The 13,112-nt window shown below is 54.8% G+C and overlaps 2 protein-coding genes across 2 annotated transcripts in view; one reads left to right on the forward strand and one right to left on the reverse strand.

Moving 5' to 3' along the window:
• Positions 1-2,029: 2,029 nt before the first annotated feature.
• On the reverse strand, positions 2,030-9,953 carry LOC113407675 (probable cytosolic iron-sulfur protein assembly protein CIAO1). Its single transcript, XM_026657028.1, has 7 exons — positions 9,815-9,953; positions 9,425-9,573; positions 7,103-7,214; positions 5,626-5,714; positions 4,919-5,120; positions 3,303-3,390; positions 2,030-2,355 (listed from the first exon to the last, which is right to left on the reverse strand). Exons 1-7 carry the CDS (start codon positions 9,951-9,953, stop codon positions 2,115-2,117), a joined length of 1,020 nt encoding a protein of 339 aa, XP_026512813.1. The 3' UTR covers positions 2,030-2,114.
• A 766-nt stretch (positions 9,954-10,719) lies between these two features.
• LOC113407657 (transmembrane protein 127) overlaps positions 10,720-13,112 on the forward strand; it is a 12,773-nt gene continuing 10,380 nt past the window's right edge. Inside the window, exon 1 of the mRNA XM_026656899.2 lies at positions 10,720-11,284. Coding sequence (XP_026512684.1) covers positions 11,041-11,284 — 244 coding nt within the window. The 5' untranslated portion in view covers positions 10,720-11,040. The remainder of the gene's footprint in view (positions 11,285-13,112) is intronic.

Below are 13,112 nucleotides of genomic sequence, written 5' to 3' on the forward strand. Positions count from 1 at the left end.
GCGAACAGAGGGTGTGAGCGGCATCCCAGCCCTAGAGCTCTCCCACTTCCTCAGAGGCCCATCTCACCACACTCTGGGGGGGACTTGCTCATGCCTGAACCCTCGGTGGTTCCGGCCCTGTATCCCAGCTGGGGACCGGAGCTGTCCTCTCATTGTTCTGTGTTTCCTAGCCCTATGGCAGCAGCTCCAGCCCAGCTCCCCTGCCAGTACTGGCTGCTGGGGGCAGACGTGATGGGGTGGCTGTATCTCGAGTGAGACACCTGGGCTCCATTCCTAGCTGTGCCCCTGCTCTGCCCCACGTGTAAAACAGGGAGAACTTGCCTTTGCAAAGCCCCATAATCCAAAGGAACGCTGCCATCCCACAGCCAGCCTGAAGTGCTGGCCCTGCTAGGAGCTGAGTTTAGCCCCTCTAAGAGTCTATTAAGACACTAGCAGCATCTTGCCTTCAAGAACCTCAAGCACTCAAGGCTGACAGCGTGTCCAAGCCCTGCTCCTAGCTGGAGTGCTGGCAGAGGCTGGCACCCACTTGTCCAATCTAACACAAGTCCAACTCAGCCTGTTCATAACATTGTTTGAAAGTCAGCACAAGGTGAAGACAGATGAGGCTAAGCTGGATTGTCTGGGCTCACAGGCCGGTGCTCAGGGCTCCTGGTAGTCACAGGATGATACAACTGGGCCCATCCACATTTTGTTGTTTCTGAGCCTGGGTGCATTGCACAGCCCAGGGCTCTGCATCCCCACCAGCTCCCAGGGGCCACCCTCTCTGCCGTATGCCACTTGGCTTTGGCTGGGGGGTTGGTCAGCGGGTGAAATGCTAGTGGGAGGGTGGCCAAGCAGACTATGGCCTGGCAGAAGGTGTTAACACGGCCTGCAGCTGGCTTTGCTCTTCAGCCAGCTGTGCCTGTGCCTCACACAGGAGGGGGGGGCTCTGTCTCCCTCCCATGTTTACAGGCACCAGCCCCTGAAACTCTGAGTTGAGTTGTTCCAGCCAGCCAGGCCACCAGCTCTGCCAGCGTGTTAAAGGTACCACAGGGAGGAAGTGTCCGCTGAGATCGCTAGCAGGGCTGTGGTCACTCAGTGGAAGCAGTTTGATGATCCTAGCTGCCCTCAGGCTGAGTCCCACCTTGACACTGTTGTCCTGGCCAGGCCAGGGGAAATGAACCAGGGACCATACTGAACTGCTCAATGTAATAGAGAGCAACGGTTTTATCAGCTTGTGCCTGGTTGGGACCAAGACCACCCCTGCTCCCAACCCAACCCATCACGAACCAGAGCGCTACGTCCCACAGCCCTGCTCCCCTAGCACTGCTGCTCTGGGAGGCTCCCAAAGGCCACCTCAGCAACCTCATTTCCAGCCGGACTCCCCAAGAACGCTGCTTGGCCCAGGGGCCTGCTGGAGACGTCTGGCTCTAAGCCCAGTTGATACCACAGCTGAGCACATCACCAGGGGAATGAAGCGGAGCCAGGATTTGGGGGGACAGCACATGATTATTAGAACGCTTCAATCACAGATTGACAAGGCAGCAGGCAGCCCCCTCCTTCCCTCCACACCACCCTGGGTCAAGAACAGCCCCTGCCAGTGAAACCCTCAGCTAGGAAATGCCAGTTTCCCATGTAATGGCCAGAACAGGAACCAGCTCCAGAACCGGTCCTGACCCTGGCTCCTTTCAAGGAGTTGCACTATTGCAAAGAGCCACGCGCTGAAGCATCCTGCCAGCCTTGTATCAGCTCCCAGAAGGAACTGATCCTGGGCCCCTTTGCGAGCTGCTCATGCCCCCTTACCATCCACTGAGACCTAGGCAAAGCCTTTTCCTAGGGAAGCTGTTTGAGACACCCCCCCCCCAAAAAAATCCAACAACCCTCATCTACCTTTAAGACACTAGTTTAGCAGTAACTTGGGTAGGGTTCACCCTGATACCCCAGCGATCCAAGTCTTGGGTGGGAGGGGGGGGTAGTGGCTGCTCTTTTCCCCCTTTGCAGGTTAGGGCTGCAGGGAACATTACGTGTCCTGCTGGTGGGAGGGGTATTCTCTTAGCAAAACATTTAACGGCTGCTGCTGCACACAACAGCCCTGGGCCCGTGGCTGTGCTGGGGTCACTGCACTGCTGGGTTTCTCAGCAAACCTCTGGCCGCTGGTACTTCCAAAACGCCATTTCTCCATCATCGCTGCATGAAGCCAGCAGCCCCGGCTCCTTGGGATTCCAGGCCACACAGTTCACGTCCTGGGAGTGAGCCCTGGGCATGTGGGCGGTCAGCGCGAAGGTGGGCTGCTGGGGACTTGACAGCGGCTCTTCCTCAAATATGCGGATAGCATCATCTCCGCAGGCTGTAGCCAATGCTCCTGTCAGGCGACACCTGCAGCAAACGGAGGGCAGTGAGTAAGCAGAGATTATTCTCTCGCTGCACGTTGCTGCAGCATGACGGGGAGATGGTGAAGCCAAGCCAGTCCCTGCCCCAAGGAGCGCAGACAAAGCATGACCAGCCCGAGGGGCACAGGGATCCAGGTGGGTAGGGGGAGCACAAGGAGGCTGCTTGGGGCAAAGGAGCTGGGAAACCGGTGAAGGCCTGGAGGAAGAAGAGAAGCAGTGGAATGAGCCCTGCATTAGGCACTGCACATGGTTACCACCCTCAACCGGGGCAGGCTTAGTGGAGGCAGTTTCCTTCTGAGAGCCCCAGGAGCACAGACCGATTGGAGCGAAGAGCCTCGGTGGCCCCCGGAAAGGGGGAGAGAAGGGTGAAGGTAGTTGATGCCAGGTGGAGCCTGCACTGGGGACCAGATAACTCGTACTCCTGGGGGGATTCTGCACCAAATAATTCCAAATTCTGCATATTTTATGTCAAAATAACAGCACATAATCATGCCAGTTTCAGTTATTTTGGTGATTTACTTCAAAATACCTGTCAGCAAGTACGTCTAACAATACAGACAACAAAAGAGGTTCCCCCAGGAGTAGGGAGTTAAAGAAACCCCTACGACAACCAGTTCCCGTTTTCTGTTATGTTTTTGTTGGGTGCCTCAGTCTGGGTGTGTCACACATGCCAGCTGGGCACAGCCTGGGGGAAAACTCTGCCCCTCTGCTCTTTCCGTCAATTCTCGGTTTTTTCACCCTGGTCCCATAGGGTTACCATATTTCAAGTTCCCCATAGAGGACACTACCAGGTTGAGGGGGAGGTGGAGGGATGTGTGTGTACTGGGAGGGGGCTGTAGGGCCTGAATACTCTGTGGATGGAGGGGCCTGCAAGACAAACCCCTCCCACCACAGAGCGTGGATTGGACTGAGCATTCCAAGGCCCAGGCTCACCATGCCACATCGTAAATGGTCCTGGTGTGGAAGCCAGACAGGGTGCAGATGCATTTCCAGCTGGGGTCAGCGCCGCTGCAGACCACCCCTGCAATACACCAGACAACAATCAGAGCAGTTCTGCCTGCAGAGCGTGCAGCAGAGTCCCAGAGGCATGAGAAGCACTTGCTCCCGGGTTCCAGTTCTGGACCAGGAAGGGAAGACATTCGGTCACGCTAGCACTGCCCCAGGGCCTGATGGGTAGGGGCAGTGCAGTCTTTGTTCCAGCACATGGGGAAAGTCTGCCTGGACTCTAGGGCAATGAACACGGGACCATCAGGGCACCCGGCTCTAGGGGAGGTCTGTAGCTCTGGACCAAGCATCCCAGTGGCACTAAGTGAACGTAAATCAGTAGGTGTCACTGTGACGAAGTGGGGATTTTCCCTTCTTATCTTGTATGTGAGCCTGTGAGTCTTACTGTTGAGCCTATGTGAGTTTTACTGTTTTGCATGTGCCTCAGTTTCCCAGTGTGCTCCACCAATGCCTAGGTGGTGGGAATAAGGGTGTGTGACTTTTGCTAGACCCTCGGGGGCAGGTGAGGATGCCACTAGATGACAACCAGGTGACACTTTGCCTGGGAAGCAAGACAAGACCAGAAGGAGGAGCAAAGGGGGGTGCCTGAGGACAGGTCACTGGAAGCTGGGCAGTCTGCTTGGGGGAACTGGAGGGGGAGTCCAGGGCGTCTGGCCCGGGATTCCCCCAAGATGGACAGGGCTGAAAGTCACTGATTTCTGTGCTAACAAGTTCTGTTCTACGCTGTGTTCCTCTCAACTAATAAACCTTCCGTTTTACACTGGTTGAGACGAGTCTCTGCTGACTGTGGAGTTGGGCTGCAGGGCCCTCTGGCTTTCCCAGGAGCCCCACACAGGCGGACTCGCTGTGGGAAGCACACGGAGGGGCAGGGGAAGCTGAATGCTCCGGGGTCAGACCCAGGAAGATCAAAGCTGTGGAAGCTTCTTGCCCTGGCGACAGTCTGCTCAGAGAGAGGAGGCTCCCCCAGATTCCTGACTGTCTTCGTAGGGAGTCGTTCCAGAGCATTGGCCCGGTGACTCCGTGACAGTCACAGATTCGGCTGCTCCAGAATGAGGGGTGAGATGAGCAAAGCACAGGTAGGTTTCCTTGGAGGCTGGTCTGCTACCCCTATAGGCACAGGTGCCAGTTGGGCCTGACTCAGAGATGCAGAGGGTTTGGGTTACCTTTGCCAGGGTATATGTGCACTGGCAGAGGTTTCAGGGGAAGCTGGCACAGCACTTTCCTGAGTCATTTGTCTGACTAGCCAGGGCTATTTGTCCCTCACTCTCAACCAGCTTCACCCAGACCAATGCTACATATAAAGGGGAGTGAGTCTAATGGTTAGAGCAGGGGACAAGGAGTCCAGAGTCCTGCTTTCCATTCTTAGCTCTGCCACCAACTCCTTGTGTGACCTTGGGCAAATCTTCTCCCATTTCCGCAGCTGTATATACTAGGGACGGTACCAACGCACCGCTCTCTCTCTAGTGCTCCAGTCTCCCGGGATGGCAGTGGGGTAGGAGTGGCTCCTGGGATAGGAGACTCTGCCCCCAGCTTGCCCTACTCACCTTGCTCATTGCCTGGTTTGTACTGGTGCCAGATGCGCACGGTCTTGTCGTCGCTGCAGGAGGCCAGGCGCTCCCCACTCTGGTCGAAGGCAAGGCTCCACACCGTGGACTCATGTCCCTCCAGCGTGGCACAGCACACCCAGTCATCCTCCTCTTCACGGTACAGCTTCACCGTGTCGTCATAGCTGGCTGATGCCAGCAGCTGATGGGGGAAAGGCGGAACACAAATGAGCTCAGGATCAGGAGAGCCAGGATGGGGGCCAGCACACGGGACCTTGCACACCCACCGAAAACGTGGCCTTTAGATTCCCCCCAGGCTGGAAGGAGAGAGACAGGCTAAGGGGAACATGGCCTTGGGGAGCCAAGCCTGAAGCCCCCCTTTTTCCCAGAACAGCAGAGCTCCCTCTAGGGCAGGGTTGCCCTCCACTGGCAGGGTTGGGGGGAATCTGTATGCCTCTTGCTCAGGGAGCTAGGTAAAAGGGAGCCAGTCAGCTGATCACCTTTGTGCCTCTGGGCTCTGCCCAGAATCAGACCCAGTGGATGCCTCTCCCAGCTCTAGCTGCATCACCAACTCCCACCACCTTTGGCACCTGCCTAGGATCACAGCAACGACAGGCACTGCACCAGGACAGCAGATGTTTGGAGCGACTGAAGACCTGGGTGGGAGCGCATGGGGGGCTAGGGAGGCCATTGGGGAGAGCCCTCACCTCCTGGTTGGGATGCCAGACCACGTGCTTGACATCCTGCGTGTGGGCGTTCAGGACACTCACACACTCGTATTCGTCCTCTTCGTCCACTGTGAGAGAGAAGGGGTTGTGGGTGAATGCAGCCAGGGACTCTGCCCAGTACCCTTCTGCATCCCTGTGACTGCCCAACGGAGGGGCAAAGGGGAAGCCCTGGCTCTGCAGCACCCAACCTGAATAGGTCAGCACAGATAACAGGGCTGCTCCTTAGTCCTTCAGCCGCCCCTTCCCAGACCCAGCTGGTCTGCCCACATCTCTCCCATGATCCTCCAGGTCTCAGGTCCCAGCCTCCCACCCATGGTCCCGCCTCATGTTTCTTGACAAGCCTGGTGTGACACAGGCTCATCGGTGCCAACGGTTCACTGTTCTTGACAAGTAACTCGTGTCTCAGACCTGACAAACTCAGGTCCACGGTATATCATGGTAGCACGTGAGGTCTCTACTGAAAGCTTGTAACTTATCGATACTCATTGCACGATGTACATACGGGCAATAGTTAAGGAATAATATAACTATATTGAAAATTGTGACTTATGATCTTGGAGTAAAAGTCAGCCACCAGGGAACCATGCATCTCGGTGACAGCCTATTCCAGCAGCAGGACGCTGTCACCCCTGCCTGGTTGGCTGGTGATGTAATGCAAGAGTCAATTGTCTACCCTTACCCCCTCCCAGATCAGTCAAGGGAAAAGCATCAAAGTCAACTGCAATCAAAACCACGTGAAGGGAAAAAGAAAACCTTGTAACAGACAGCACCCCAGCTGTGAACAGAGACCAAAGACTGATTCAGTAGGAAAGACACTCATCTTGAAGAGCACGGGTGTTGTCATGAACATGTGGATCCTGGCTCCTGAGAAGCAGCCAGCTCTGCCAGAGACTGAACTTTTCGGGGGGGATGGGGGACACAACCTCCCTTATTAGCTAGGAAAGGGAACTGTTAATAATTGTAGGCCCTAGTGCGTGGTTTATAATTTTGGTTTCATTGTAACCATTTGTTTCTACCACTCGGCTTTGTGTCTGGTGGAATCTTTACTCTTACATAAACCTTCTTTTGTTTTATTAGAAGTGTTCATAAGGGCTATGTGTTGTACAGGAGTGGTGATTTAAGGTCAAACTGGGGTAACCTGCTCCTTTGGGGGCAGAAGTTACAGGATTTCTGTAAGTGCCAGTGTCGGAGCTGGATATCAGAGGAATACTTCAAAGGGACTTGGAGACTGGGGTGCACCTCTTGTTAACCTGCAAGACAGATTGTTAGCCTAGCCCAGAGGAGAGAGAGCGGCTGAAAGGCTGGCGGTGTCCAGGAGCTAACATCCAGGCACCATGGGCAAGCCGGAGATACGGTGTAACAAGGTGACTCTCAGTCCTGAGAACCGTCAAACCTGGTTCCCCACATATCGCCCATGGTGTTCCTGGTCCCCCCACCCCTCAGACCTGTCTCTCACCTTCCCAGACCCAGACGCTCTTGTCTCGGCTGCAGGTGGCCAGGAGGCTGCCGGATGGGGCCCAGGATACGGACTTCACCTCGTTTTCATGTCCCTCCAGGGTGGTCACACACTGTCAGAGGGAGAGAAGGAGCTTGTGCTTAAGCCAGCCCCAGGGAGGGAGGAGCCTAGCTCTGCCATATGCTCCCAGTGTCCCCATTGGTCCAGGGAAGCCCAGAGGGAGCAGGAGAAGAGACAGTGACTCGCTGAAAGCAGAACAAGGAGGGCTCAGACAACCCACCATAAGCGATTCAGAGCCCCGGCAGCTGGGGACAGAGAGAAACCTTCCTCCCAGGAAGACCTGCAGCCAAGAATTCAAACAGGCTCTATGGGAACACTCAACGCAGCTCCACATGCCAGGCCACATCCCCCGTGCTGTAACCCCATTGCACTCATCCCATATGCACCCGACTGTAACTCCATGTCTTGTAGGGAAACTGCCCCCAGAGGTACTGGGCCAGCCATCCGCCGAGAGTGGGGAATCTAGCACTAAATTGGAAATTCTGCGTCTTTATGAATATATGTTCCCATTTCAAGCCACGCCCTAGAGATCCCCTTGCAGGCTCTTGATCACAAGAACAAGGGACACTCAATGAAACTGAAAGAGGACAAGTTCAAAAGTGATTGAAGGAGAAGTTGTTTCACACAAGCAGTGATTAGCCCATGGAACTCCCTGCTATGGGATACCACTGAGGGCATGAGCATTGCTTAGTTCTACGAGAGACTGGACATTTATATGAAGAACAAGATTATCCAGCATTAGAATAGTTAATACTCATGCATTTTGGAAGGGGTTCACGGCTTAGCCAGTTATTACGAGAGGTTAGGACAGGGGTGGGTAAACTACAGCCCGGGTGCCGCATCCGGCCCTCGAGCTCTCGCCGGGCAGTGGGGTCGGGGGCTTGCCCCGCTCAGCTCCCAAAAGCAGCGGCATGTCCCCCCTCTGGCTCCTACACGTAGGAGCAGCCAAGGGGGCTGCAGGGGCAGCGCCTGAGTAGGAGACGGAGGGGGGACATGCCGCTGCTACTGGGAGCTGCTTGAGGTAAGCACCGCCCGGAGCCTGCACCCCTGACCCCCTTCCGCGCCCTAACCCCCTTCCCCAGCCCTGATCCCCCTCCCGCCCTCCGAACCCCTTCGTCCCAGCCCAGAGCACCCTCCTGCACCCCCAAACCCTCATCCAAAGCCCCACCCCAGAGCCCGCATCCTGAGCCGGACACCCTGAGGACAATCCAGAGTACTGTATTTCAGACAGCACCCTGCCTAGGAAAGGGGCTTGATGCTAGAGCTGGACAAATAACTGATTTTTCAGTTTGCTGCAGTTCTAACAAATGGGGGGGGGGGGGGGGGAAGAGAATGGTTTGGGCCAAACTAAATCTGAAAATTTTGCAAGATTCCAGCGAATTGAAAAAGTGACCAGAAACTGTTTAAACATTTTGTTCAACCCAAAACAAACTGTTTTGATTTGCAGCACTTTTTCACATACCACCACCTAGCTCTTGAACAGCATTATATATCAGTACTGGTCAAAGCATTTCCCAATCTTTAATGTATTTCTCATCATTCCTCAACAGCCCCGCAAAAGAAATGAAGATCTACAAAGTGGGCTGGGGTGTGTGTATGGTTGTTAGTGGTTCTGTACCACTTTGTACAAAATACTCAGTCACTGGGCCAGTGAGAAAGACCCTGGTGGTCAGGGTACCCACCTGGGTGGCAGGATACCCACCCTGCTCCAATGACTAGTTATCCACAACGGAAGAACTTTAACAGGTGAGACAGCGAGAGATCCACAGCCCAGTGACTAGGGCACTCACACCAAACAGAGGGGGGAATTGAATCTAGGGGAGACCACCCCTGCAATGGTGGAATTGGAGGGGAGGGCCCTAGCCATTGCCTAAAGCTTACAAGGGATGCAGCACCTCCTCCAGTTTGGTGAATGGCGCCTACATCTCAGAAAGTTTTGGGGATGGAACTATTTGGTGAATTTGTGTCAAATTCACGAATCATTTTGGGTCAAGTGACACTAAATTGTCAGTGAATAAATATTGTGCTCAGCTCTAACTGACATCTCACTGATGGACGATCACTAAGATGCAGACAGACAGCAATCTGGGGCCACCCACTGCATCTGCAGGGGGCACAGTAGCAGGGTGTGCGGGGGGAGAATGTGTGTTCTCCTGCTCTCTGAGCTCCGTTGATACTTTGGAGGGCACTCAAATCAGCACCTGACACCAGCACTGGCTCCACAAGCATCCTCTACACTCAGCCCTGTGGAGACAGCCGTACCTCAAACTCATCCTGGCTCTTCTTCCAAATACAGGTGGTGGCATCAAAGCTGGCTGAAGCCAGGTAGCTCCCACACGGGGACCAGGCTACCTTCCGGATGGTCCTCTGGTGCCCCTCGCCCAACACCGACTTGCACACCCAGCCATCCCCTAGAGCAGAGGACAAGAGAGAGATGAGCGAAGAGCGGGGGGCTTGGCAGCCAGAGCTCCCTTCTCAGCCCCGCTCCCAAATAGCTTTGCCTATGGCCAAGGCACTACGTGACGCAGCAGCCCATGGGCTCCCTGGACCCAGGAGACTCCAGGAGCAGCTGGGATTTCACCTTCCTGGGACAGAGCCGGGTCCCCACCCACCAGCTGACAGCGCAGGCCCGACTTGGCAGCGGCTCCCTACCCTCCTTGCCCCAGATGCGGATGCTGCGGTCTCCCCCGCAGGAGGCCAACAGGGTCCCAGAGGGGTCCCAGGCCAGGAACCAGCAGCGAGAGTCAGGGTGGGCTGGGATCCTGGCGAGCAGCGACAGCGAGTCCTTCATCCCGAGGGCGGGTCTGGAACAGCCTCCCTGTGGGGTGGAGCAGAGGTTAGCCCGGAGCGCCCAGCGGGCAGCACTCACCCCGCTAGGCTCCCCGCTCCACACCCAGCCCCACCTCACCCCGGGCCCCCCCGCACCGACGCCCCTCCCCCTCTGCACAGGAACCCCCGGCAGCCCCCGCTCCGCACCCAGCCCCACCTCACCCCAGACCCCCCCCCGCGCCACACCCACGCCCCTCCCCCTCTGCACAGGGACTCCCCAGCGGCCGCCCGCGCCCCAGCTCGAGCGAACCCGCCTGCGGCGCGCGGCGCTGCCCTACGGGAGCCTCCCGGCCAATAGGCCCCGCACACTCCACTCCCAGGGTGCCTCGCGGGCGCGTGACGTCCTACGGCGTGTGACGTACGGCGCTGCCGGCCGGGGAGGCGGAAGCGGAAGGGCGTTCGGCGGCGGCAGCGACTCGGGCTCGGTTTCTTCCTCTCGGGTCCAGGGGCCGGTCGCTACTCGAGGGACTCCGGAAGTGCGGACCGCAGTGGGAACTGTGACGAGAGACCCTCCCGGGCCTGGGCTTCCTTGACTTGAGGGGGAGGCGAGACCGACCCCTGGGGGCTCTTCCCCCTCCGCACAGGGCCCCCCCCCCCCCCGCCCCCGCCGCCCCCCTCCCCCCCTGCCCAGCTCGGACCCCGCTGCACCCCCCGCCCAACAGGGACTCCCGGGGGCCAGCTTAGATCCTGCTGCTCCTCTCCTCCCCCCAATAGGGAGCCTGCCAGCTGCTGAGAGCTTCCCCCACCTGCAGCACCCACCAGGTACTCACTTGGGCCCCTGGGTGCCCACTCTGCTTCCAGAGGGTGCTTGCCGTGTTCCCTTCTTCCTAAGTGCCTAGAGGGGGCCTGGGGTGCTGTGCCCCTCTGGCATCCCTCTTGGGTGCTGGGATTTCCTCACCAAGCTTGTCCTCCGTGTGACACGCATAGGGGTTGTCCTGGTTGGCATTTGCGCCCTGCTTGGGACCTAGAGCAGCACGGTCCACGGCAGGTTGCACTGAGCTAGTTTGTGCCCCTCGGTACTGGATCCATCGCAGGGAGAGGATTCTGGCATGTACACCCCAGGTGGCTCTGGGTTGCCTGGAGGGCGCAGGCGGAGAGGCCAGAGTGGAGGTGCCCTGCCAAAGCAGCCAGAGAGGAGCCTGGCTTCTGCGCTGCCCGGCGCCCTGTCTATCACAGCCCTGTGCACTGCGCTGGCAGAGCCTGCCTGGCTACGGATTCACGGGGGGACCTGTTCCCGTCAGGAGCTGGGTGTAGCTGATGTACTTGGCTATGTTGATCCAGAATTGCTTAGAGGTGAGAATGGGTTATTTTCTGTTCCTCCTGGGATTGGATGTGGGGGAAGTATGTGGTTGGGAATGGTCCAGATCCAGTAAGCAGGAGCAAGCATTGGTGCCATATACTGTACATTTAAAGGGCTTGTCAATCCCCATACTGTCTCTATTACATATTTGTACAGTGACGGCTGACATGGCTTTCCCAAATCATCATCTTTATTATGACTGACTTCATTTCCTGTCTGCTCTGCTCAAAGAACTGAACAGCTTGAGCCTTGCTTTCAGACTTTGCTCTTGAGGCAGAATTCTGCACGTTGAGCTATATGGCGGGAGTCCCAGCTCTGATATTCTGTTCTCTGCAGAATTGCCTGTGGCATCAATGGCAGTTCCATGCACGTAGAGGGAGAGGTTGTTTTAAACTCTGTGCTGGGCAGAATTTTGCTCTATGTTGGCCTATAGCCAGTTGTTGAGTGAGCAGCAAGATGTTTGCATGCACTGTAACTGGGAACTACATGTTATTATTTTGATAAGACATGTGCTACTTCACCCCATGTTTTTAGTGACTCTCATTCAATGTGTTCCATTAGAAATTAGACTGAGCTCTTCGGGGCAGAGCCAGGATTTCATTCATGGTCCCTTTGGAAGTCAATAGGAATTTTGCCATTGACTTAATGCGGTCAGGATTCTGTATTTTAGTCTATATAGATATTTAGAAAAGAGGTGACTAAGGAGGGATATGATAGAAGTCTATAAAATCATGACTGGTGTAGAGACAGTGAATAGAGAAGTGTTATTTACCCCCTTCCCATACCACAAGAACTATGGGTCACCCAATAAAATTAATAGGCAGCAGTTTTAAAACAAACAAAAGGAAATATTTCTTCACACACTTCACAGTCAACCTGTGGAACTTGTTGCTATGGGAGGTTGTAAAGGTTAAAAATATAACTAAATTAAAAAAAAAGAATTAAATAAGTTAATGGCAAATAGGTCCATTAGTGGCGAATAGGTCCATCAATGGCTAGCCAACATGGTTAGGGACACAACCCATGCTCCAGGTGTCCCTAAATCTCAAAGTGCCGGAAGCTGGAACTGGATGACAGGGGATGGGTCATTCAAAATTGCCCTGTTCTGTTCACTTCCTCAGAAGCATCTGGTACTGGCCACTGTCAGAGACAGGATACTGGGCCGTTGGTCTCGACTCAGTATGGCCGTTCTCATGTTCTTCTGCCACAATGATCATCCTAGTGTCTGAGCACCTTCCAGTAGTGCATTAAGCAACATGACTGACATCTGTCACATACTGTTCCCAGGGGGAGAAGCATGTGCAGTCGAATTTCTTGCTTTGGTAGGACTTTTAAATTTACACATTGCTCTGTATTCATGCTAGAGAAAGGAAGTAAAAGAAATGCATCAAGGTGCATTGGAAATTGGAAATGCTTCGAGAGGAAGGTGGTGAGGTTTGCAGTGGTCTTTAGTTCCTGGGGGAGTTCATTCCACAGGATTTCACCCCAGGTCTTTGCGGTTTTCTTTACAGTGTTCTGAGAGCTGTGTAAAGAACATCATTGGAAATTTGCACTAGGTTAAAGACAACACAGTATATGACTTACATTTTATAAAAAACAGTTGCTTGTTCAGTTTCTTTATTAGCAAAAGTAGAGGTGGTGAAAAAATGGGGGAGAAAAATTGGCAAAAACTTCAAACTAAAAATAAAAAAATAGTAACTTTCATTCCATGTTTTTAAAAGGAACAATTTTTTCACATTGAATTTTTTTTCGTGAACATTTGTATATTTTATTTACAACAAAATTGTTTTTCTGTCTCTCCCCTCATTTCGCCCCTTTCCA

This window comes from Terrapene carolina, unplaced genomic scaffold (assembly GCF_002925995.2).
Source record: "Terrapene carolina triunguis isolate 2854851 unplaced genomic scaffold, T_m_triunguis-2.0 Scaffold51, whole genome shotgun sequence".
Taxonomy (NCBI): Eukaryota; Metazoa; Chordata; order Testudines; family Emydidae; genus Terrapene; species Terrapene triunguis.

Bases quoted from the DNA above. Each gene is read 5' to 3' on its own strand.
- LOC113407675 (XM_026657028.1), bottom strand. From the start codon at position 9,953: ATGAAGGACTCGCTGTCGCTGCTCGCCAGGATCCCAGCCCACCCTGAC. The intron at 5,121-5,625 runs GTGAGGGCTCTC...TTCCCCCATCAG, and splicing joins TCTGGCATCCCAACCAGGAG to CTGCTGGCATCAGCCAGCTA. The intron at 2,356-3,302 runs GTGAGCCTGGGC...CGTTTGCTGCAG, and splicing joins ACCATTTACGATGTGGCATG to GTGTCGCCTGACAGGAGCAT.